General features: G+C 28.4%; 1 protein-coding gene across 1 annotated transcript; it reads left to right on the top strand.

The window, feature by feature from the left end:
- The first annotated feature begins 7,086 nt into the window (after positions 1-7,086).
- Positions 7,087-22,769, top strand: LOC103569171 (uncharacterized). Its single transcript, XM_014443577.2, has 2 exons — positions 7,087-7,451; positions 20,554-22,769. Exon 2 carries the CDS (start codon positions 20,614-20,616, stop codon positions 22,732-22,734), a length of 2,121 nt encoding a protein of 706 aa, XP_014299063.1. The 5' UTR covers positions 7,087-7,451; positions 20,554-20,613; the 3' UTR covers positions 22,735-22,769.
- The last annotated feature ends 1,035 nt before the right edge of the window (positions 22,770-23,804 follow it).

The following is a 23,804-nucleotide window of genomic DNA, read 5'->3' on the forward strand; positions in this document are numbered from 1 at the left end:
AAATTATAATTGTTACCATCCTGATAGTAACTGTTACGAAATTTATTGCAGAAGTAAATATTATCACCCTGATAGTAAATATTACCATCCTGATAGTAACTGTTACTACAATTTGTAGAAAATAAAATTATCTACAAAAAAGATTCTATGACGTTTTATGGTAAGTCCGATAGTTTCGCCGAAAAAGTAAAAAGATTTCGAAAATTACTCTAACTTGACTTCGAGAAAGTAATTTAAGCTTGAAGACAAATTCATAGTAAATTTTGAGGTCTTATTACTTTTCCGGCGAAACAAGCTGACTTATCACAAAAAGTCATAGCCCTTTTTTAATCAGTAAATTTATTCCTGACAATGTATGACGCATAAAATTTTTCGAAACTCCGCATTGTTTTCTAGTTATTTTTATTTCAGTGTCAAGCCCTTAGAATCGATCAGAAAATTATTTTTTCAAGAGTTATAACTTATGAGCAGATCGATAGGTCGAACAGATTTATATACATTTTTTATAGAAATTCGACGTGCTATAAAAAAAGGCCCTTATAATTTTTTGATAAATCGACCAGTTCATAAGTATTATCAAGTTAAAGTTTAAAGTACGAAGAATTGAAATATTTTTGACTATTTTGGCGAAACTATGAGACTTGTCACAAAATACCGTATGACTTTTTTTTTAGGCTATTTCATCTCCTATAAACTATCTTGTGAAAATTTTTCAAAATTCCGATGTTTTTCAGTTATTTTCTTATCTATGATTACTAAATCATTGTAAAAAAATCATGTACTTATTCAAGAGACAATCACAAATGTAAATTATTTACTTTCGCCAAATAATATTTGTTGAATAACGGAAATATCTTTATACAAGTTCAGTCAAATAAGTCTCAACGAAAGTGAATAAGACCAATATTTGATCGTTTCTTGAATATAAGTACATGCATTTTTTTCAATGATTTCATAATCATAGATTAAAGAGTTTAAGTAAAAAAAAAATCTACAATTTTGATTTTTACATTGTATATATAAATGTTGATATGATAATGTTATACACATACATAATTATAAATAATTATATGTACCTCATATGTAATCATACGTTATTGTATATATATATATATATATAAGTTGGGCGAATTCATTCTCTCCAGGGTTACTAATTCTGAAAGAAATGAATTTTTAAAAAATTTAATTTTTCCCGCTACAATATTTGAGCGCCCTGCACGCGCCCACAAAATAGTACAGACCTGATGTTTACATCTGTCAAAATAAAAAGTTACTAAATGGCAAATATAATGCTGAAATTTATTAAAGAAACTACGCTCAGCTGGGTATTTATAATTACTGTAAGTAATTTTTTGAATATTCTACGTGTCTTTAAAATTACTTGTACGTTGGCCTTTTTTGGATAAATATTAAAATTATTTTTTAATTACTCATATAAAATAAATATGATATTGACAGTTCAAGGTCAATGAAAATATTATTTTCCAATCTCAGGTTTTAAATTTTTCTTAAACTAACTAATGATTTAAAAAAATAATCTTAATTTTTTTATTCATTATAAAATTTATATTTTTTGCATCTGCTTATTCTAAATAATTTTAATTTAATTATGAAGTTTTTCAGCTCTAGTACTTTTTTTAGTGCGGCTGCCGGCCACCAGGCAGCGCCACATTTTTTGGAAAAAAGTGGGGGGCACCCTTGGAGAATGGCCTTAACTAGTCATAATCCAAATTCATATTGTGTGCACTTATTTCGAAATTATTTTCAATTTTTAAGCTAAAAAAATTTTTGTTCTTATACTTTTATGAATGATCCATTACTGTGTTTCAAAATGTTATACATTATATTGATATTCATGTTAAACTCTCCATTGTCCATTGTAATAATAATGGTTAGTTTAAAAGGAATGATGGACAAAAAAACTGATGTAAAACTTTTTGATGTCATCGCCAACGTTTCGTCAACTTTGTTAACTTCGTCAGGGCTCTACGATGCGAAACATTATTACAAATTATTAAGATTCACAATCATAAAACATCTCTACAAAGATAAATATGCAACGATAAATTATAAATACTAAAATATATATAACAAAACTATTCACCAAAATTAGACGTTTTACATATTAGTCAATGTCAATGTGGAGTTCCATTTCGATATCTGTGAAATTGACTAATATGTAAAACGGCTAATTTTGGTAAAGTTTTTTTGTATCTTTTAGTATTTATAATTTATCGTTGCATATTTGTCTTTATATAAATATGTTTATCGGTTTTTTTTTGTCATCTTTCCTTTCAAACGAACCAGTATCATATTGATACGTCAAAAAATTTTTAATTAAATGAGATAACAAATATTTTAGGTTATTTAGTAAAGTTTAAAGTTCTCTATTCAAAAGAATCTCGTAAAACTATGTACCAGAAAAAAATTAAGAATGATCAAAATATATTTTTGAATATTATAACGATTTGATTTATTGCATCAATATTTTTTTTCTCTCCAAACTGATATCTATTTTATAAGAATTTATAAAACTTAATATTTCTGAAAAACTCTTTCTTGCATTCCCTGTTTTCTTCATTAAACTCTGAATTAGTCTTAGTAACTCTTCACAACTCTTCTTGCGTGTTCTCCGTGTTTTTTCATTGAACTCTGAATTAATCTTAGTAAATCTTCATAACTCTTCTACAAAGTCCGAAATTTCAGAAAATATTAGACTTTTGAGGAGTTATTCTGAGTTCGTAGGACTTTTTAAGATTTTTGGGGTGTTTTGTTTTACTTTTCTGAAAGAGTAAGACTTCCAGAAAGTTTTATTCAGACTTCTGAAGAATTTCTTAGACTTTTTTCTCGGAAATATTTCCACCAGGGTACCGTAACTTACATGAGACAACAAGTCATTGAACATACAAACGGTAATATGATGAATTTTATTATTTTCTCATGAAATTCAATTATTAATGACAGGATCATTTTCTCATGCGTTCTTATTAAAACAGAAATTTTGTAAATTTTATTATTTTCTCATAGATTCCAGTTGTAAGTGACGAGATCATTTCCTTATACATTCTCATCCAAATAGAAATTTTGTCAATTTTATTATTTTCTCATAGAATCCCATCATTACTGACGGAATGATTTCCTCATACGTTCTCATTGAAACAAAAATTTTGGTAATTTTCTTATTTTCTCATAGATTCCATTTGTTAGTGACTAAATCATTTCCTCATACATTCTTAACTGAATAGAAATTTTGTAAATTTTTATATTTTCTTATAGATCCCGTGAATATTTTATCCCATCCAAACTTATAAAAACTCATTTTTTATAAACATTTGTATTTTCCGATAGATTCTTATAAAGAAACCCTTATCAGAATCTATGAGAAAATAATTTTTTTAAATACTTCCTATACAATCTCATAAAATTCAGTAAGTTCTATGAGAAGAGGACTCCCGCTTTCCATAGAACTTATTGATTCTCATAAAATTCCTATGAGAATTTATAAGAAGCTATCGGATCTTATGAGATTTTTTAAGCAGGGAAGATACATAACTTATAAAACTTACATATGATAGAGTAGAGTATATTTTCATTTTTAGTTAATATTAATTTTTTTTCATCAATTGCTCATTAATTGGCTGAGTTGTTTTACCTTCCAGATCTCAAAGATGCTTGAAGATGCTGAACGCGGATGTCATGATGACGCTGAACTGATCGGCGTTGACGATTTATATCAATTCCGGCATCTAACCGTCCCCACTGGATCTTCATATCTCTAATAATATTTTTTAATTGTGCTATAAAAAAATTAAAAAAATTAATTATATATAATTCATGACTAAATTATAGTTTGAGGAGCTATAATTTAGAGGGGTACTTTTCCTATTGTACTTATATTAATTTCCCGCTGAAAATATGGTAAATTTTCTAACATTCGGAAAGCTATTCTTTTTTATTACAACTACATTGTTTTTTTCTAAATTAATGCTTTAATGTTTTTTTTTTTTTTTTTTTTGTAATGAAATTTTAATGCGATTATAACAGTTCGAAATCTTCGGATAGATTAAAAAAGTGGGAGACATTGACTAAGGATGCCCTTGATAGATGAAATACTAAGGAGAAAATGTAAAAAAATGAAATCCCAGTAGTTTTAAATCACGGTAGACGCTTTTTATTGCCGATATCTTTTGAACAAAACAATTGATTATAGTGTTTAAAGAGGCAGCTAGGGCAGTTTTCCAACCTCTTACACTAAAAAAGTTTGAGAATTAATCAGTGAAACGATTTCGATTGTATTAAAAGAAAAACCACACGCACACACTCCATTAAAGTTTTTCCGACAATAGTTTCTTTTGAAAAAACGACCCGATTTCAATCGTTGCGGCCACATTTGGCCGCTTAAAAATAGATTGTGGGAATTAATGTCATATTAGAAAATAATAAAATATTTACATACGAAAAAAAATTAATATTAACTAAAAATGAAAATATACTCTACTCTATCATATGTAAGTTTTATAAGTTGTGTATCTTAGAAATTAAACTAAAAATGTTTTTTATACAGGTATACGTTACAAGAATTTCTACATGCTGCAGTGAATTGGGATCTTCATGATTCAATATTTTTAATATTAAATGATAATCAACGTGAGTCCAAAACTATGTTTTTGTTAATTTAATTAAGGTAGTTCACTCGTAAAATGACTTTTCTTCGGAATGCGATGAAATTAAAACGTGAGATTAACAAAAATGTCTAATATTTAATGAAAAAAAAACGAAATTTTGTCAATGATTGTAAGACGAGATATTAACAATCAAAAAGTGCATAATTAACATGCCGGAGTTCTACCAAGTATAAGAAAAACATGTAGTTTCCTGAATATCTTGGAAACAGTTTTTACCATTTTTTTTAAAAACTTATCCACTGTTAAATAAAAAAATTAGAAATTTTTTGAAAAAAAACTCGAATTTCTTGATCGATTCGTTTCAAAAATATTGATTTTTAAAATATAAATAATTTTAAAATACTTGACGTGTGGTGGGATACAGCAATTACAACTCGGTAACGTTGCAGTCGTCATACCTAACCCGCGGAAATTCAAATGTCACTTAGTTAGGTTAATTTTTAGGCATGAAAGGATTGGAGGTCAAAAAATTTTTGGAACAAACAAAAAAATTATTTTTTGATATTAACTTATGTTAACGATAACTCGGCTGTCCAATTCCAAAACACAGTAAGTGACAAATTTTTCAAAATCGATTTTTTAGTATTTTTAGTTCCAATGGAGTTTTGTGAACATGATTCTATACATATTTCAAAAATTTTATTTTTGTCAGTTACTGTGTTTTGAAATTGGTCAGCCGAGCTTTTCTAATAGTTTTAGAATTTTGAAAAATTATGATATTCAAAGTAGCACACATCAAACAATTTTTGTCTTTTTAACTGCAATTTTCTTGCAAGTTTAAAAAAAAATTATGAAAATATGCACAAAAATTAATTCTATCCAAATTTTGTAATTGTCAATAATAACAAACTACATATATATTAAACTCACACGATATAAAGATTGCTACCTATACGTTTAATCTATAGACTATTCAATATAAATATTTGTAGCGTTGCCACATTTATTATACTCATCAGTGTGATTGTATTAGTGTGCATCTGTATATTTAAAACTTAAATGTATTGGATACAGTCTCTCACAAAAATAAAATATTCTGGCATTGAGTATCTCTAATTTTTTGTAGTTGCGATTATGTTATACTTTTGACTACGAATGTCGCGAGTGAACTACCTTAACATTATATAAATGAAAGTTGGTACACGGAAAGAAAATTATGGAAACAGTTCCTATTATTTTCTGAATTTTTTTCCTATACCATCATAGGAATTACGACCATAAATTATAGGAGCAGTTTCTATAATTATAGGATCCATTCCCATTAATTATAGGAATGGTTTCCATAATAGTATGAGAACGATTTCCATAATATTACAAGAGTGGTTCCTATATCATTATGGGAATCGTTCCTATACTATTATGGGAATGATTCCCATAATTTTCTTTCCGTGTAGACAGTTTTAAAATTATAAATATTTGAACCTTTTCCAGATTTTTAATAGAAATTATTTATTTTTTTTTTTTTTGCAGGTGAACAGCTACCAAATATTGGCAATATTGAACATCTAAACCTCATTTTGCAGGATCCTTAAGAATCTGTCAATTATGTGTTATTTTGTATTCCATTTGATATTTATTTTCATTTAATAATAAATTTTAACAACCATTAATTCCTTGCAGTTTTATGTTTAGTTATTAAATTGGCTGTTAAAACAACTTACCTGTAAATTTCAAAATTTAATGTATAGAAATTTTATATTTTTTAAACAAATTTTTTCAATTAAAGACATGAATATACTTCAATTCATAATTATAAACTTATAATAATTATAGAACTATTAAAACATTCGTACATTTAGTATTTTTATTGTATAAACGTTGTTTTTTAAATTATTTTTTATATAATATTTGAATCATATCTCATTATCTTAATTAAAAACTGAGATAATTTCAGAATCTTCACTCAGCGCCATATGATAATGACCGACTTACATACTTCTTTCTTACCGACGCCTGCTTTCTTATTGGCTGAGCCATTGAGTACAGTTGTCATTGAGTAAAGTCGTTCTTGATCCCTGACAGCCAAGTTGGCGAGAAACTGACGAGAAACTTGCAGCCGCAACTGGACACCAAGTTGACCGCCAACAGTTGGTACCTCCAATAGTTGATAGATATTTTCTGAGAAAGTTGGTGGCAAAAGTTGGAAATCCAAAAAGTTGATGGACACTTTCTGAGAAAGTTGGTGGCAAAAGTTGCTTGCAAAAGTTGGCAATCATAAGTTGACGGTAAGTTTCCTTTGAATTTCCTCAGAAACTTGCATTCCAGTTGAGGCTCCATACTGGCGCCAACTTTTTGAGAAAGTTGGCGGTAACTTGTAGCCAAAAGTTGTAAAAGCTGAAGTTGTCGATAACTTGTCGTCAAGTTGGTCGGAAACTGATGAATGACCAACTTTTTCACGATCAACTCGTGTTATCAGGGCGAATAAAAAGAGAATTGGGTACAGTTTTAAAACAAAACTGGTGTTTTAAGAACTGCTTTTGAGTACAGATGGCTCTCGAGTAAAGAAATCCTGAGTAAAGTTGTCACACTGCCATTATATCAACTCTCGTTTTTTTCGTAAAACATAACCTAACAAAAAATTGTTATTTTCTATTGTCTACGAACGAAAAATATTTTATATTTTAATTCAACCATTGCAGTAAATAAGAATTTCTCTAATTAACAAAAATTATTAAATAATGATTATTGTTCATTCATAAATTGACTGCAGTAATTTATTCTCCATTGAATCATCATATTAACTAAAATTTAAAGTACTTTAGTAAAGTAAGTAAAATTTTTATTTATACTGCACATAACAAATATTTAGAAAGAAGTAAATGATCTAAATCATCTACAAAAGGACTGACGATTAAAATGAATAAATAAAAATTAAAGTTGCTTGACAATCAAATAAAATGAAATGCTTTCTGGATTATGAAATCTGTTAGTCTGAATTTTCATAGTTTTATTGTTTGTTTTTTGTTATCCGGTAGAATTGATTCACTATTAATCATAACATTTTATCTCGATTAATAATGTTTATAAAGTTTTCTTTAAATTACTGAAAAAATTAACCATTTTATTCATGTGAAAGTTTTGAATAGCCTATCTTACTACAAGAGCTGTTTTTTCCTTACAGTAGAGTTATTTTAAATTTTATTGGCTTGACATTTGAAATTTTCGAAAGAAAATTTTGATTAAGAAATAGAGTTGTCTGAAAATGAAAGAAAGGAAAAATTCTTTTTGGAAAAAGCATATTTTTGAGAAATCTAGCTGGATAAATAAAGTATTTTATGCCAAAATATTAAGCTTCTGACAGGCTTCATTGAGAGAAATGAGGATAAGATACCTAACAATTTTTATAATTGTGCTGACTGTCTAGAGTTTCTATTTCAGTTTTTTTTTGTACCTTAGACATCAGTAACAAAAAACGCATATTTAAAAAAAAAAGCTTGAAAGCTTGAAAACACACTAAATATTCTGATTTTTATTAAAATAACATACATTTTTTGTTTTTTTTTTTACAACTTAATCTATTTTTAATAATCTTGGGCAATTTTTCGTAAATTAAATTATAAATTTTGTAAATTAAAAAATCGCTTCACGTGGATAGGGAAGTTCAACCGCTAAAAAAATTTTTAATAACGTAACAATTGTCGAAAAAATCATTGGCCTGCTTCAAGATTGATTGATGACTATAAAGTTAGCAGACAGCTGACAAATAAAATATTTGACCAAGCATATCTTGGTTATATGTCATGATATTGAAAATTTAAAAATGGAAAATGGCGCGTTATTTGAAACCGTCAATATCCATGAAAAAAAATTTTTTTTTTAACACACTTGACCAGCAATTTAAAAAATAAAAATTAATGAAGGTCTCACGACTTCAAATTTTGATCAAATTCAATGAAATTAACCCATTATGATTAGCTACTTACAATCTAAGGGCCCATTTCACAATTTTAAAAATTTTTAGCTTAGAATCTTTAGAACGTTATAACTTGTGAAATAATCATCTAATCTGATTAAAAAAAAAAACTCAAATTATTCATTTTTAAATTCTCTAAAGCCCCATTTTTATTTTTTTTTATTTTCACTTTTAATTCACTGTTATTAATAATAATAACTTTTTTTTAATTTCAAAACGAACATATCAAATTCGAAACAAATAAAATTCACAAAATAACAAATAGGGCCTTTATATATTTGAAAAATGTAAATGTTCAATTTTTTTTTTTTTTTTTTTCACTTTTAAGCTATATTCACGAATTAGCGACTAAAATAAATTTAAAAGACAATGAAAATAAGCATATTCATTTGAAAATTGATCCAAATTGTAAAATAAAAAAAAAAAAATTTGCAGTTTTAAAAAATCTAAGTATCCATTTCTTTTATTCCTCAGCTTTAATTTGTAAATAGAAAAAAAAAAAAAAAAAAAAAAAAAAAACAAATCGCAAAAAAATTTGAAAATTGAATATCTCGGTCAAAATGATTAAAATTTATAAAATAAAAAACTCCATATTTATAAATTCTAAATATAAATATAAATTGTATTAAGTTTTTTATTTTATAAATTTTAATCATTTTGACCGAGATATTCAATTTTCAAATTTTTTTGAAATTTTTTTTTTTTTTTTTTTTTTTTTTTTTTTTTTCTATTTACAAATTAAAGCTAAGGAATAAAAAAAATGGGTAATTATATAGAAGTGGGGCTGCCTACGTTTTTTGCGATAAAAAAATAAGTATTTGGGATACGGACTTCGTTTTGGTGCCATTTTTTTCAGCTTTTCGGCGGATTTGTTAATCTTCGTTGACAATTGGTCGATAAATTGAGTTACCTATTTCTTTTTTCACTTTTATATCTCAAATTTTGTAGTTTGTTTAGTTTTTCAATGATTTTTCACTCAAAACTATTTTCTGGGTTATTATCATTTTTTTTCGTAAAGTACTTAAAAAAACTGAAGAAAATGGCGCCAAGATCATTTCGATATCTTAATTTGAACGGATTTTAGAAAACATCCAAAATGAGCTTTTTTTTTACATTTTACATAAATTAGGTCTGATTTTTTTTTTTTAATTTTTTTTAAAATTACTGTATGAAAAAAATTTTTTTTTTGTTTTCTGCTTTTATTTTAACAGTAATGTGAGCAATTTTTTTTTTCCACTTTTATTTTAAATTTCTGTTATGATCAAAATTTTTTTTCAATTTTTTTTTAACATATCAATAACTAATTTTTTTTTTTACTTTTATTTTGAGGGTAATGGGGGCAAATTCCATTAAAAAAAAACATTTTTTCACTAATAGTTTTTGATTAGTTTGTTTTACTAAACTTTGTTTCATTTATAAAACTTAAAATATCTTAAATTATTGTTTTTACTGAATTGAAATTCAAACTTCAATGTGATCTTTGAAAAATTCACTTAATATTGCAAAAAAATTATGCAGACGTAATGTGTGGTCTGTAAATCGATTTCAAAATATAAAATCGGCAATATATCTCTCCATGTTTTCCTCAGATCGTCCATACTTCGGAATATTTGCCCGTGCATTACGCCAAGTTCTTTCGATATTTTGGGTATGTGCACCAGTTTCAGGGTCAACAAAATTCACTGAGTGATTTACAGATAAATGTCGATATCCTAAAATATTTTTAATAACAATACATCGTTATGATATTTTAAAGTAATCGAAATACTATTTTTATTTATTTTTTATTTTACTTTATTACCTTCGTCTTCTAAGCAATTGTAAGCTTTGAACAATCAGAATAAACAATTGATCCGCGACGTACTCGTTTTTTTATCACTTCCAATAATGTTTCTTTGGTTCGATTTTGTACGGGTTCAATGAAAAAATTTTTAAAATCTCTTTCGAAACCACCAAATAGCCATTGTCCATCAATAATTCGCCCTTTATTATATTTTCTAACACCAAATTTAGCCTCATCAATTTCAATGATTTTATTGCGACCACCAATCTTAGGATTCGAATTTTTTTCAAGCCAATATTCTAATACTTCCCTTATAAAAGCACTCCAATCACTACATGTGTTTGGAGATATTTTAAATTCGGTAATCAAGTATTGTTGGTGAGGTGGATTAAGTAACAAATATTGCGTAGTAAACGAACAACATTTTTCAATGGATAAATGTGCATTTTGGAACCATGATCCCGTTCTTAATGATTGTTTGAAATTACAAATTTTCGTTTTCCTTTTCTTATTTTCCGTATATATCGTTTTTTTTGACAACGCGACTTCATACTTTTCGTATCTAATTTGCATATATTATTACAATTTTTACAAATAACTGTAGTTTCGATTGCGTTATGGTCCATCAAATATTTTATCGTATCATCTTTATTATTGAATAATATAATAGCTTCACTTAGATTCAAACTACAATTTCTACAACTCATTTTATTTCAAATTTAAAATTTATAACAATGATATTTAAGATTTATTTATAGAACAAATAAAAATAATACACACAAATGATAATTAGTCACGAAAAACCAATAAATAATTTTAAACAATCCAATGGCGATAATTATTAGGTGTACAAAAAAGTTCTACCCGTTTTTTGTCAAAAAAAAATATATTTAAAAATTTTAAATAAAATACAAATTTTAATCAAAATAACCACCATCAGCATCTACTACCCTTTGCCAACGCTCAGGCAACTGATGGATCCCACGGCGATAAAAGGCTTGATCTTTTGTCGAAATGAAATCATCTATTGTTTTTTGCATTTCGTTTTCATTTTGTAAGTGTTTGTCAGCCAAGTAATTTTGCAATGAACGGAATAGGTGAAAATCACACGGTGCAAGGTCTGGTGAATACGCCGGGTGCGGTAAAACTTCCCACTGTAAATCATTTATAGTGTGGTGGACGATTGAACTTCTATGAGGCCTGGCGTTATCATGCTGCAGTATCACTGGTCGAGGTTTTTGTCCCGCAAATCGTCTTTTACTGTTGATTTCATCTGCTAATTTTTTTAATTGACAACTGTAGCGCTCTCCAGTAACGGTTTCTCCTGGTTTGAGTAACTCATAATATAGCACACCCCACTCATCCCACCAAATACAAAGCAATATTTTTTTCCCAAAAACATGACGTTTTGGTGTTGATGTCGTTGGTTGTCCTGGGTCTACCCAATGTTTTCGACGTTTAGGATTCTCATAGTAAACCCACTTTTCGTCCCCTGTTACAAGTTTCCACAAAAAACTTTTTTTTTTATGTCGTGAAAGCAACGACAGGCAGGTGTCAACTCGTCTCTCTCGTTGTTCTGGAGTTAATTCATGAGGTACCCATTTTCCTTCTTTTTGAATCTTACCTAAAGCATGTAATCTTTCAGAAATAGCTTGTTGAGTAACGTTTAACTTTTTCGCAAGTTCTTGTTGTGTTTGTGCAGAATCTTGATTCAGTAATTCTTCCAATTCCTCGTCACTGATTGTTGAAGGTCTTCCAGAGCGTGGTTTATCATTTAAATTAAAATCTCCGTTTGTGAATTTCCGAAACCATCTTCGACAAGTACTGTCATCAATAACACTGTCACCATAAGTTGCACAGATTATTCTTTGAGCTTCAGCAGCACTTTTTCCTTGATGAAATTCATATAAAAGACAATGGCGGATATGCTCATTACTTACTTCCATTTTTAACTTAATAAAAAAATATATATATCGAAGATTAATATATTAAAAGTTTGATGAATTTAAAGAGTACAAACAGCTGTGCATGTACATATACGTATTCATAGCTAACCTATAAATAGCTGTTAGATAACTCCATCTTTGAAAAACGGGTAGAACTTTTTTGTACACCTAATAATTATCATTTTATAAAAAATATATATGTTTATATATATTTATAAATTCTTATTTTGAAATATAACAACTAACGCCAATCAATAAGACAAAACTCTATTTTATCATTGATAGATATTGCACAATAAAAAAAAGTAAAGGAAAAAAATTAGACCTAGTACACATATGTATATGTGAAAATATAAGAATAAAAAATAAAAAAAAAATGATTTTTCAATTTTCATATCTAAAAAATAGAAAAAAAATTCTCATAATATAGAAAAAATATATATATATATTTTAGATCTAATATATGTAAAAATACTGAAATTAAACAAAAAAAAAAAAGTGATAGATACAGTATATTATAAAAATCAGTCTGTCGGTTGACCCTGCGGGCCAGCCCCGAAACTTCCCCCTCATTTCGAGCTGAAATTCGTCAGGATAGCTCCATAAAACCTCAAAACGTCAAGATCTCTTAGAAATTCGATTTTCGAAAATCAGACTGAAACCAATAACTTCCCGAATTTTTGAAAATTTGCAATTTTCTTAACGGGAAGTTAAAAAAGTAAAGAAAAAAAAAATTAGACTTAATATACATTTGTATATGTGAAAATATAAGAATTTTAAAAAAATTAGTGGTAAAAAAAAATAAAGTGAAAAATAAAAATTTTTTTCAATCTTCATATTTAAAAAAAAAGAAAAAAAATTATCATAATACAGAAAAAAAAAAAATAATAATAAAAAAAAAAAAAAAAAAAAAAAAAAAAAAAAAAATTCAGACCTAATTTATGTAAAAAGTAAAAAAAAAAGCTCATTTTTTGTTTTCTAAAATCCGTCCAAATTAAGATATCGAAATGGTCTTGGCGCCATTTTCTTCAGTTTTTAATGTACTTTACGAAAAAAAATATGATAACCCAGAAAATAGTTTTGGATGGAATACCATTGAAAAACTAAAAAAACTACAAAATTTTCAATAAAAAAGTGAAAAAAAATATGTTATCTAAGTTTTTTGGATAAATGTCAATACGCTCTCATAAATCCGCCGAAAAGCTGAAAAAAATGGCACCAAAACGAAGTCTGTATCTCAAATACTTTTTTTTTTAAACTGAAAAACGTAGGCAGCCCCACTTCTATATAATTACCTTGATATGTTCGTTTTGAAATTAAAAAAAAGTTATCATTATTAATAACAGTGAATTAAAAGTGAAAATAAAAAAAAATAAAAATGGGGCTTTAGAGAATTTAAAAATGAATAATTTGAGTTTTTTTTTTTTAATCAGATTAGATGATTATTTCACAAGTTATAACGTTCTAAAGATTCTAAGCTAAAAATTTTTAAAATTGTGAAATGGGCCCTTAGATTGTAACTAGCTAATCATAATGTGTTAATTTCATTGAATTTGATCAAAATTTGAAGTCGTGAGACCTTCATTAATTTTTATTTTTTAAATTGCTGGTCAAGTGTGTTAAAAAAAAAAATTTTTTTTCATGGATATTGACGGTTTCAAATAACGCGCCATTTTCCATTTTTTAATTTTCAATATCATGACATATAACCAAGATATGCTTGGTCAAATATTTTATTTGTCAGCTGTCTGCTAACTTTAGAGTCGTTTGATTGACAATATAAATTGGTAGGTACACTTTTGATCCTCATTTCTCTCGGTGTACTTTGGATTTTCCGCATTTTTGCTATAAATTAGTACCATTGAACAGTAGCAACAATAAAATATTTTAGGCTTAGTTGAGACTATAGAATATTCTTACATACAGAATTGATACACCATTCTTTTCGTTTTTGAACTTAAATTTATTTGAACTGACTTTCACTGACTTTAAATCCTTTCTACCTTCGTTATCGTACACCAAAGTTATTAAAACTATTTACCATTTTAAAGGTAATTTATCACGAAATATTTTTCAATATAATGTTTATTTGACTCATAATGAGATTAATTAAAAAAAAAAAAAAAAAAGGGATTTAGACCGAAACCCCCTATGCGTCAATTGTGGTATTCGGACTCGTCTAAATGCGATATCTTTCGAAGAACACGACTGATCAACTTAATTTTTTATCATGAGAACTCTTTCGAAAATCACTATCTGAATTCTTTTTGTTTAATTGTAATCAATAAAAAACGTAAAAAGTTATTATTCACGAAAAAATTAGATGCCACTTTTATTTTTACTGATCTTATTTTTTTTCTTCATTTTATCTCTCCATCAACTACTGGAAGCAGCACTAGTGTTTTTATAAAATGTATGTTTGTGAGTCAAATCCAGGGGACTCCATTTCGAAAGTAAAAGTCGAGAGGACTCATTTAAATAAAAAAGATCCAGAAGATTCAGAAAGTTGTCCTAAATAGAAAGTTCCCGAGGCTTACTAGTTGCTAACAAAACAGGAGACACGTTAATACTAAAGAAATAAAGTCTACGGGACTGATTAGCTATTAAAGGATAAAATTCCAGGAAACGAAATTTTTACGTGCAAAAAAAAAAATTATAAAATTTTAAATATTAATAAATTTGAATTGAAATTAAATTAATAAAATTCTGTTGTCTTTCAGTGGCGCCCTTATTAATTAACAACAATTAAAGGGGTGATCAGATTTAACAAACTGAAAAGCATTCTATTACAAGATTATCTTAATTTAAAAAAAAGAAGTGGCCTGTTTGAAGTTAGGTATAGAAGCATTGTAAAATTTGATATATTTTATAATGTTATTTTGTGTATTCTAAAATCTCACTTTTCTTCGTGTATCGTGTTTTAAACAGCACTAAATTCTAATTCTATTTTCAAGCGAGATCATAGTTGGTCGGTGATTAATTCATAAATACATAAATACTGTAGTAATTGATAATTTATAAATTAATATCACTTTTATTACAATGACACACTTAGATTGGGAATAACAACACCACAATTTACAGCAGTAAAAAAAAGGCAAGAGAGATGTAGTTTATTTATATACAGATGTATGCTGTTATGCTGTTAACTTAAGACTAACTGACTTTAATCGCGCATCTATAAAACAACAGAAGAAGGCATTTGTTTTCTAGTTATTCAAATATTTTAAAGATCAGTTTCACATTCGTTACAATACCCCCTTCTCAAGAAAATTACGGTCCTGATAAAAAATTGCGTTGGAAAAATTGAACTTAATTGAAATTGAAATTATTTACAATCTCGGTTTGACTCCGCTATGGTCCCAACACACCCTATCTATTACCCTGCAGAAAAAAAAACACCATAGCCCAAAAACAACCCTTTAGGCTAATGCAAAGATGAAAAAAAATGTAGAAAAAAAATGTAGAAAAAAAAAAAGTGTGTGTATCACTTCCGACGCACGATTGGAGTTTACTTCAGATCGACTGTCTAAATAGGCACAAAAAAGGCTTACCAGTCTAAGAAAAAAAATTAATGCCATATCAAATGAAAAATAAATAAATCAACGAAAATATCCAATATTGTATTTTTATTTTATTTTAGTCTAGGCGAGAAGTTGATTTCCTGCGAAAAATAGTTACGAGTCTCCTAAAAATATGGTTGATGGTTCAAACGATTCAGGATAGCGTCAAAAAAAAGATGTTTTTTGGATTTTTTCTGGAAAACAAAATTACAATTGTTATTAATAAAAAACCTTTAAAAAAATTAGCCGTCGGGCTTTTTGGTAAAATTTTAATAAGTATGAGTGATAGCTCAAATATTAAAAAAAGTTTCTGAAAGAGCAGAAAATTTTAGTAAAAAAGTTCTCTACTCCCCGAATCGCAGCTCTAATATTTATAATTTTAATTTAACGTTGAAGATCGGCTTTTGCACGGCAGTTTCAGCATGCGCGCGCCGCCACTCTGGTGAGCGTAGTTTTTAAATAATTTTTTATGCAATTAAATATTAACTAAAAAATTCTGTTGTCATTTAGACACTTCAAAGAATAAGATTCCGCGGTAATAAAAGTTGTATCACCATTTTTAAAAAAGTTATTCAATTCTTAATCAACATTTTTTTTTTTGGGTTTGTGTTGTCATAAAATTTTCTTCTCTTGGAGCCCTTTTTATAAACGTACTCAACAAGATGACATTATGAAAGATTATGAAATATTTTTATTTCATTAATTATTAATTTTTGAACTTATTATAAATATTAAAAATTAAAATAATGTATGTTAAATAATTTTTTTTTCAATTTTAAGCTATAACTGATTTCATATTCTTGTTAGGCATTATATGATTACTTTTCAAATTTTTTCATGCCATTTGTTCATAAATTTTTTATAAACAAATGGATTATTTAAATTTTTTTGAAAAATTTTTTTTTACTATATTGTTAGCGGAAGAAAATAATCTCGGGAGGAGACCGAGTATAATTTTAATTGGGAAAGATGAATCCCACTTACGGTACCTTTGGTGATACGTTGCATGCCATACCAAAAGAGAGAACCTTTAGTAGACCTCGGTAGAAAACCTGGGCTAGAACAGCACTTGAAGTTGACCCTCGATGTAGAATAAACGTGACTGAGCAGCTAACGTGGCAGCAGCAACCTGGACCTAATCTTTGGTGGTGTGAAATCCAGGAAGTGACCACCAGCACTCTCAAATTTTATCGACACGATTCACTTAATTGATTTTAAGTTGTCACCGCAGTTATTAATGCCGGGCGACCAAACTCAAGTATAGACACAATAAATTAAAACGAAGTAATCACTGGGACTAAATGACTAAATATGACTAGATTTATCGTTAGGTCGGCTCATGTAAATTGTACTGAGCTCTGGTTGTAGAGTAGGGACCTCGCCAAGCGCTATCAGTCCACTACCCTAATGGTCCACTGTAGGTGGTAGCCAGGGCCTAAGTCCGAGCAAGTGCTTGCTGGCCCTTTATAGGTATATTTTAGCGACGTGGAACTACCCTACAGTCATCTAAATTCAAGTAGAATTCGATCTAAGAAGCCGCTGACAGGGTCCTAGGTGGTTGCAGAGTGTCAAATAAGATACAATTATGATAACAGATGGCCGTTAAATCATTTAAATTTTCGCGCTCGATATTCAAGTTGAAAATCAAAACCGCACTGTTACAACAATAATAAATTAAAGTCAAACGTTTCTCCAATAGATAAGAAAGTTATTAAACTTAACATTATATTATAACTTACAACGTTCTCTTCTATTTTACGCGTCCCACGGCGGAGTGTGGTTGGCGCTCAATAGCCGTTATGGCTCTCCGTTGATTGAAAAACTGAAAAATAAAATAAAACCAAAAAAACAAATGTCCCACCTGGAGATATCCTGAATCTCCCTGGACTAGCTGCTCTGCTCAGGCTGGGTTAGACAACCTAGTTGGGCGCCAGTTCGTGTGCCCCACGAACAAAATTAACTCGAAAAATAACACAACGGAGAAAAACGAAAATGAAAATAAAATAAATAACAGGATAGCGATTTCAGATTTTAGGAATGAGGATAGCAAGAAAAAGATAGCAGTAATTAAAATAATAAATATTAAATACTACCGGGTTGCTGACCATTTGCATTTAATTATCAATTTAATTAATAAATCATCAGTCAAATATATGTCGCATACTCACATAAATAATATCGAGAATAATAGGAATCACTTACAAAAAATGATAATAATAGTATGCGCATATAAAATTATAATTCAAATAATAATATTGCATAAACACTAAATGTATTGTAAAAACATATAACTATTAATAATTAATAGTCTCACTCACACGTGAACATAAACAAACTGAATATAATTCACGGAGAACAATCTCAGAATAATACTTCGATAATTGTAAATTATTATATCACTCGCAAGTGAATAGAAAATATTAAATAAAATAATCTCATATAAGAATTTGAAATATTTCCAGTAAAATTCCCAATAATTTCCAATGGTGAATTTTACGGTATTCACAAAATAATATTATCTTATCCTCAAATAATACAGATAAAGAGCACTCTTGGATACAATAATTATGAGTGATATTTATACCTTTGTATCACTCTCACGTGATAATTAAAATAATAAAATAATAATACGCACCATAAATTAATTATAAAAATAATAACTCAAATTAATAATAAATGATAATGAAAAATAACCAAACATTTATCACACTCAATATTTGGTGAAATAGTACTGAATATTTTCACTGATTGTATTCGTATTTACTGAGTATAATATTTACGCATTCCATCATATGCTTATGACAAATTATTAATACTCAGAATTCACTATCTCTCTCACGCTTATGCCATATACAAATGATCACCAACTCGGGAACCAAATTACACGCCAATGTATTAGCCAAAAAAGTACTTACAGTTTACGTATTATTCAACTCCCTTGGTTGCACGCTAATACGGTTAATGTATTTTCCCTTTATGCGATTTATCAAAATGCTCAAATAATGCCAATGGATTTATATTATCTACACAAAATACCAAATGGCGACAAATTTATAATTATTTTAATGTAACAGAGCACACACGCTACTCTTACAGAGACTTTCCCACGTCTGACCATGACAGCACGTGAATCTCACGCCGGCACCTAGGCCGACGCCATTTTGTCGTATATCTCACTTTGACCAATAGAGATATACAACCGTCGCATGTTATTTCTTTACAGTACCACCAACGTACTACATAACTATGGCCGTGTAATTTATCAAGTTCCTGACGCTAAATGACCAATTGTATTTTCCATAATTAATTCTTAATATTATTTACCGATAAATCAATCAATGATTTATTCATAAAACTAGTAAATTTATTTATAATGACTAAATTTACGGATGCCAACTGTTGCGTTGACGCGCATGCGCCAACCAATTCAAAATAATCATAAGCACATAAATGAAATGCGCAACTATTTTCCCAGCGCTACAAAATCCAAATATATGCTTAAATTAATCAGTGAAATCTCCTGATTCAAACACAATTCACACCTAAGAAATCAATGAAGTATTATTAACGCAATAATTAAATAAAATCTTACATGTAAACAACAATAATTATAATGGCAATGTCGGATGAGACGTGTGAGCAATTTATACTTTTGAACGAATGAACCGATTTTGATCGTTAAGGCGTCATTCGACGCGGCTTGTTAATATCTAGAAACCGTGAAAAATTGAGCTTGATCGATCGAGTGCGTTCGAAGATATTCCAAAAATAAAATTTTTTCGAAAATATTTTTTTTCAGATAACTTTTAATGTGCTCGATGGATCGATTCTAAAATCTAATCAGATCTAAAACTTTATAAGCCGCGTCAATTACCACTCAAGGAGCTCGAAAACAGCGGGAAGTTTTGGGGCTGGCCCGCAGGGTCAACTGATAGACCGATTTTTTTTTCTGAACCAAAAATTAAATGACGAATTATTTGAACTCCAAAACATCTTTAAGAAAGACGTTTGGAACGTAAGCTTGCAAATTCTCAGCATTGTATCACTTCCGATGAAAAAATGATCCTGTATTATTTTATAAAATTTCATAAAACTTTATTAAATTTAAATCTACTGCAAATGATTTAGATCTGGTTTTGATAATCATGACTCAATAAAGTGACCTCATTAGGCAATAACAAATGTACATTAATATTTTCTTCTCTATATTTTGAACTCAGAGAAGCCATTGTGTAATCTGAAAAATGTTTATTCTAAAATTATATTCCTATTTTCCAAGATATGTAGAACTAAACATATATATATTTCATATTAAACTTTGAAAACTAGAGAAATGAAAAATATTAAATAATCGAGTGTTTTTAAAGTTTTTATTTATGCTCAAAATTTGCAAAATCAATATATTTAAGCAGAAATTAGTACACAAAGAAAAAAATATAGTAAATTTTACTAAAAAATATGAGAATAATTACTAAATTTGGATAGTAATCTTGAAACGCTTGTGATTTATATGAAAAATTTATAAACAGATAAGCAAATTTTACAAGTCGTTTAGTAATTTCTCAAATACTCGATTTTATCGAATCAATCTAATATATGCATATATATGTGTTCACTAACATATACTTACTAATTCTTGTACTTTTTTTTTTCTTTTCAATAGATTTCAAAAACTCATGACTGATGCACCGTAAATATGGAGTATACATAGAGACATTAAAAAATGCCTCATCCATGTGTAGTATGTGGGCGGTCTCGGATGAACCCAAATAACCGAGAAGAAGAATATATGTTTTTTGGTTTTCCTGTAAATTATGATGATCGTTGCAAAAAATGGCTTGAATTTTGTGGCCGTGAAGATCTTTATAAATTAACAAAAAAACAATTACTTCAACGTATGGTGTGTTCTAAACACTTTCAAGAAAAAGATTTTCTCAATGAATATTTGGATCGTTTAAATTGTACCGCTGTACCGACTATATACGATCCTAAACAAAGTTTATATAATATTACTTGTGTATTATGTGGAAGGTATCGTAAAGATCCGCCAGACCCAGATTATGATGGCACAACATTTCATCATTTTCCAGGTGAAGAATTTCGTTGTCTCAAATGGTTAGATTTTGTCGGAATTGATTCTTATTATCGTTTGACACGGAAAGAAATTTTATATTGTTATATTTGTTCTCATCATTTTATAAAATCACAATTTTTGCCGGGTTACCGTAATCGTCTTATCGATAATGCCGTACCGATGATCCGCAATCCTGATTCGATAGATTATGAATTAGTTGTCGGATTGCCACCTGCCGATATAATCAAACCGATTAGTGAGAAAATGAAGAAATTTGAACCATTACCACCACAAGTATTAGAAAGCCAGGCATGTGCAGCATGCGGACGATCTCGATCTGATCCAATGAACCGTGTAGAAAAATACAAATTTCATCCGTTTCCTGCTTATGAAATTGGCCGTTGTTTAAGATGGTGTCAGTTTTTAGGTCGTGAAGATTTATTGAGAATGTCACCTAATCAAATTCGTAAACTTGTATTGTGCTCAAAGCATTTTTTATCTGGTCAATCATTTCAAAAAGTCGGACCATGTGATGCTGTACCCACTATTAAAGATTTTGAAGAAATAACAATACCTATTGACTCTGGGGATTATATGGATCAAAAAATTAAGCAAGCATCAGGAAGTGAATTAATTAATGGAAATACAAGTCATTTAGACAGTGAATGTATGTTTGCAGATAGTGATAAACGTAAAAAAAAAAAAGAGGCACCCATAGTATCTAGTAAAAAACCGTTTATCGCGAATAAACCTATGCCATTAGCTAAAAAACGTGGTAAATCTAAACGACCTACGTTAATTACGATTCCAAAACCACCACCCCCATCATTACAACCACCGCCACAAATGATAATTGATAACCGTGTATTACGTAAATTACCATTGCCACCGGCATCAAATAATTGTGATTTATGGAAATTCACTCAAATCCAACCTAACCAAATACAACCGATAACAATTGCAAATAATATAACACCATTAACTAATGTTAATTCGACGAATGTTAAAAAAGTTATACTACCATTTACAGGTAATATTTCAAATTTAGGTAAACCTATTCCTGTATCAAGTTTAGAAAGTATTCCACCGGGTTTATTAATAAAAATTGATTTACCTGAAACGAATAATACACATGTGAATAATATCAAACCGCAAAAACGTGAAAAATTAGATAATAATAATGATGAATCAATGGTGGTATTGCAGAGACGTAAACGAGGACGCAAACGTAAAATGCAAAATCGAATCGTTAACATTGTAAACGAACAACAACCTGAAACACTTAATCACAGTTTAGAAGAATTGTTGACGCTGACAAAAGAGACGAAGGAAGATGACGAAACACTTTTAGAAAATGACATTACGGAAGAAGTTATAATTGAAACAATTGACGAGAATTATCATGATGAGAGTTTAGAAGAAGAACAAGAAGGCCAAGAAAAAAATGCAGAAGAAATTTTGGATATTGATAATGCTGATGTTATTAATGAAGAGATGAATTCACATAACCAGTTTGTTTTCAATACGATTGTTGGAAATAATGAGCAAGAACAAAAAAAAAATGAGAAAGAACGACAACAGTCTAATTGTGGAAGACAAAAAACGGGACGTAGAGTGATGACCGCTCGTACTCGAAACACTCTTTTACCGATTAGAAGTGAAACAAACCGCTTTTTATTAAAGTTACAACCACAAGTTCGTCGACTGCCGGAAAAAGCAAGAGCACGAATCAAGTGCTTTATTTTAACCATGATTAATAATCATTTGTAAATATTATTTTGGTAATAAAAATAATAATAAATGTTTTTAATTTTTTAATATGGTCAAAAAGTGATAAAATATATATGCGACAAATTATTCGAATATTATTTAATGGTGATAATTCTGTTAGATATAAGAAAATTAAACTTAAGTTATCGTAATGTAAAAAGATATGATCGATATGAAACATAAGTTTCTATGCTACAAATAAACAAATATTTACTAAATTATGATATTCTTAACACTATTGCTGCATGATTATGTGTGTGCGTCATTATAAATAGTAGTTAATTAACAACTAATAATTTACATATTATTCATTAAATAGTTATCAGATTGTTTAAATTATTATTTATTAATGCATGCATAAGAATAATTTCTTTAAAACACTTACCGGACAATTTTAAGTAAACCTGGGCCAAAAACAATAGAACTACTAGAAGAATAAATACGAATACCTTCTGTTTTACGTTTTATTATTTTATTTTTAATAATTACTCGAAATCGAGCTTACATTATTACCGGACAATATTGAGAAACAAGAAAAATTATTTGTCTTGACCTAAGTTTACTCACAGTTACAAGGTAAAATTTATATTATCATTTTCTCTGTGTGAGATTGTAAAAATTGTTATATTTATTTGATTATTGATTATTCGCGTTAATGGTAAAAAATCGCTATTTTTCTTTCATGACTAATCACTCGATAAAATCTTGAAACATTAAGAGAAGAGTGGTAACTTTTCACAGTAACTTTCTTATTTTTCTATATTTCTTAATGTTCTTAACTGGATGTCAAAACTCTTCTAGGGTTTGTTTACTTTAACAGACAAGTTTTGATTATTAATATATTCGTTTATTCGAGTAGGTTCTTCATGGTCTAATTAAAATTTCACGATTTTCCAATTGAATCTCTGATAAAAAATAGTGTTACAAAATAGTTTTCGAATAAATGGGCGATAAATGAATAAGAAACTCTATTATTTTGATTTTTTCATTGATTAACGAAAACACGGCTTAAACAAAAGACTATTGATTTCTTTACATTGCTTGATAAGTAAAATAAGCTGTTTTGAATG

The sequence above is a fragment of the Microplitis demolitor genome, chromosome 10, assembly GCF_026212275.2.
Source record: "Microplitis demolitor isolate Queensland-Clemson2020A chromosome 10, iyMicDemo2.1a, whole genome shotgun sequence".
Taxonomy (NCBI): Eukaryota; Metazoa; Arthropoda; class Insecta; order Hymenoptera; family Braconidae; genus Microplitis; species Microplitis demolitor.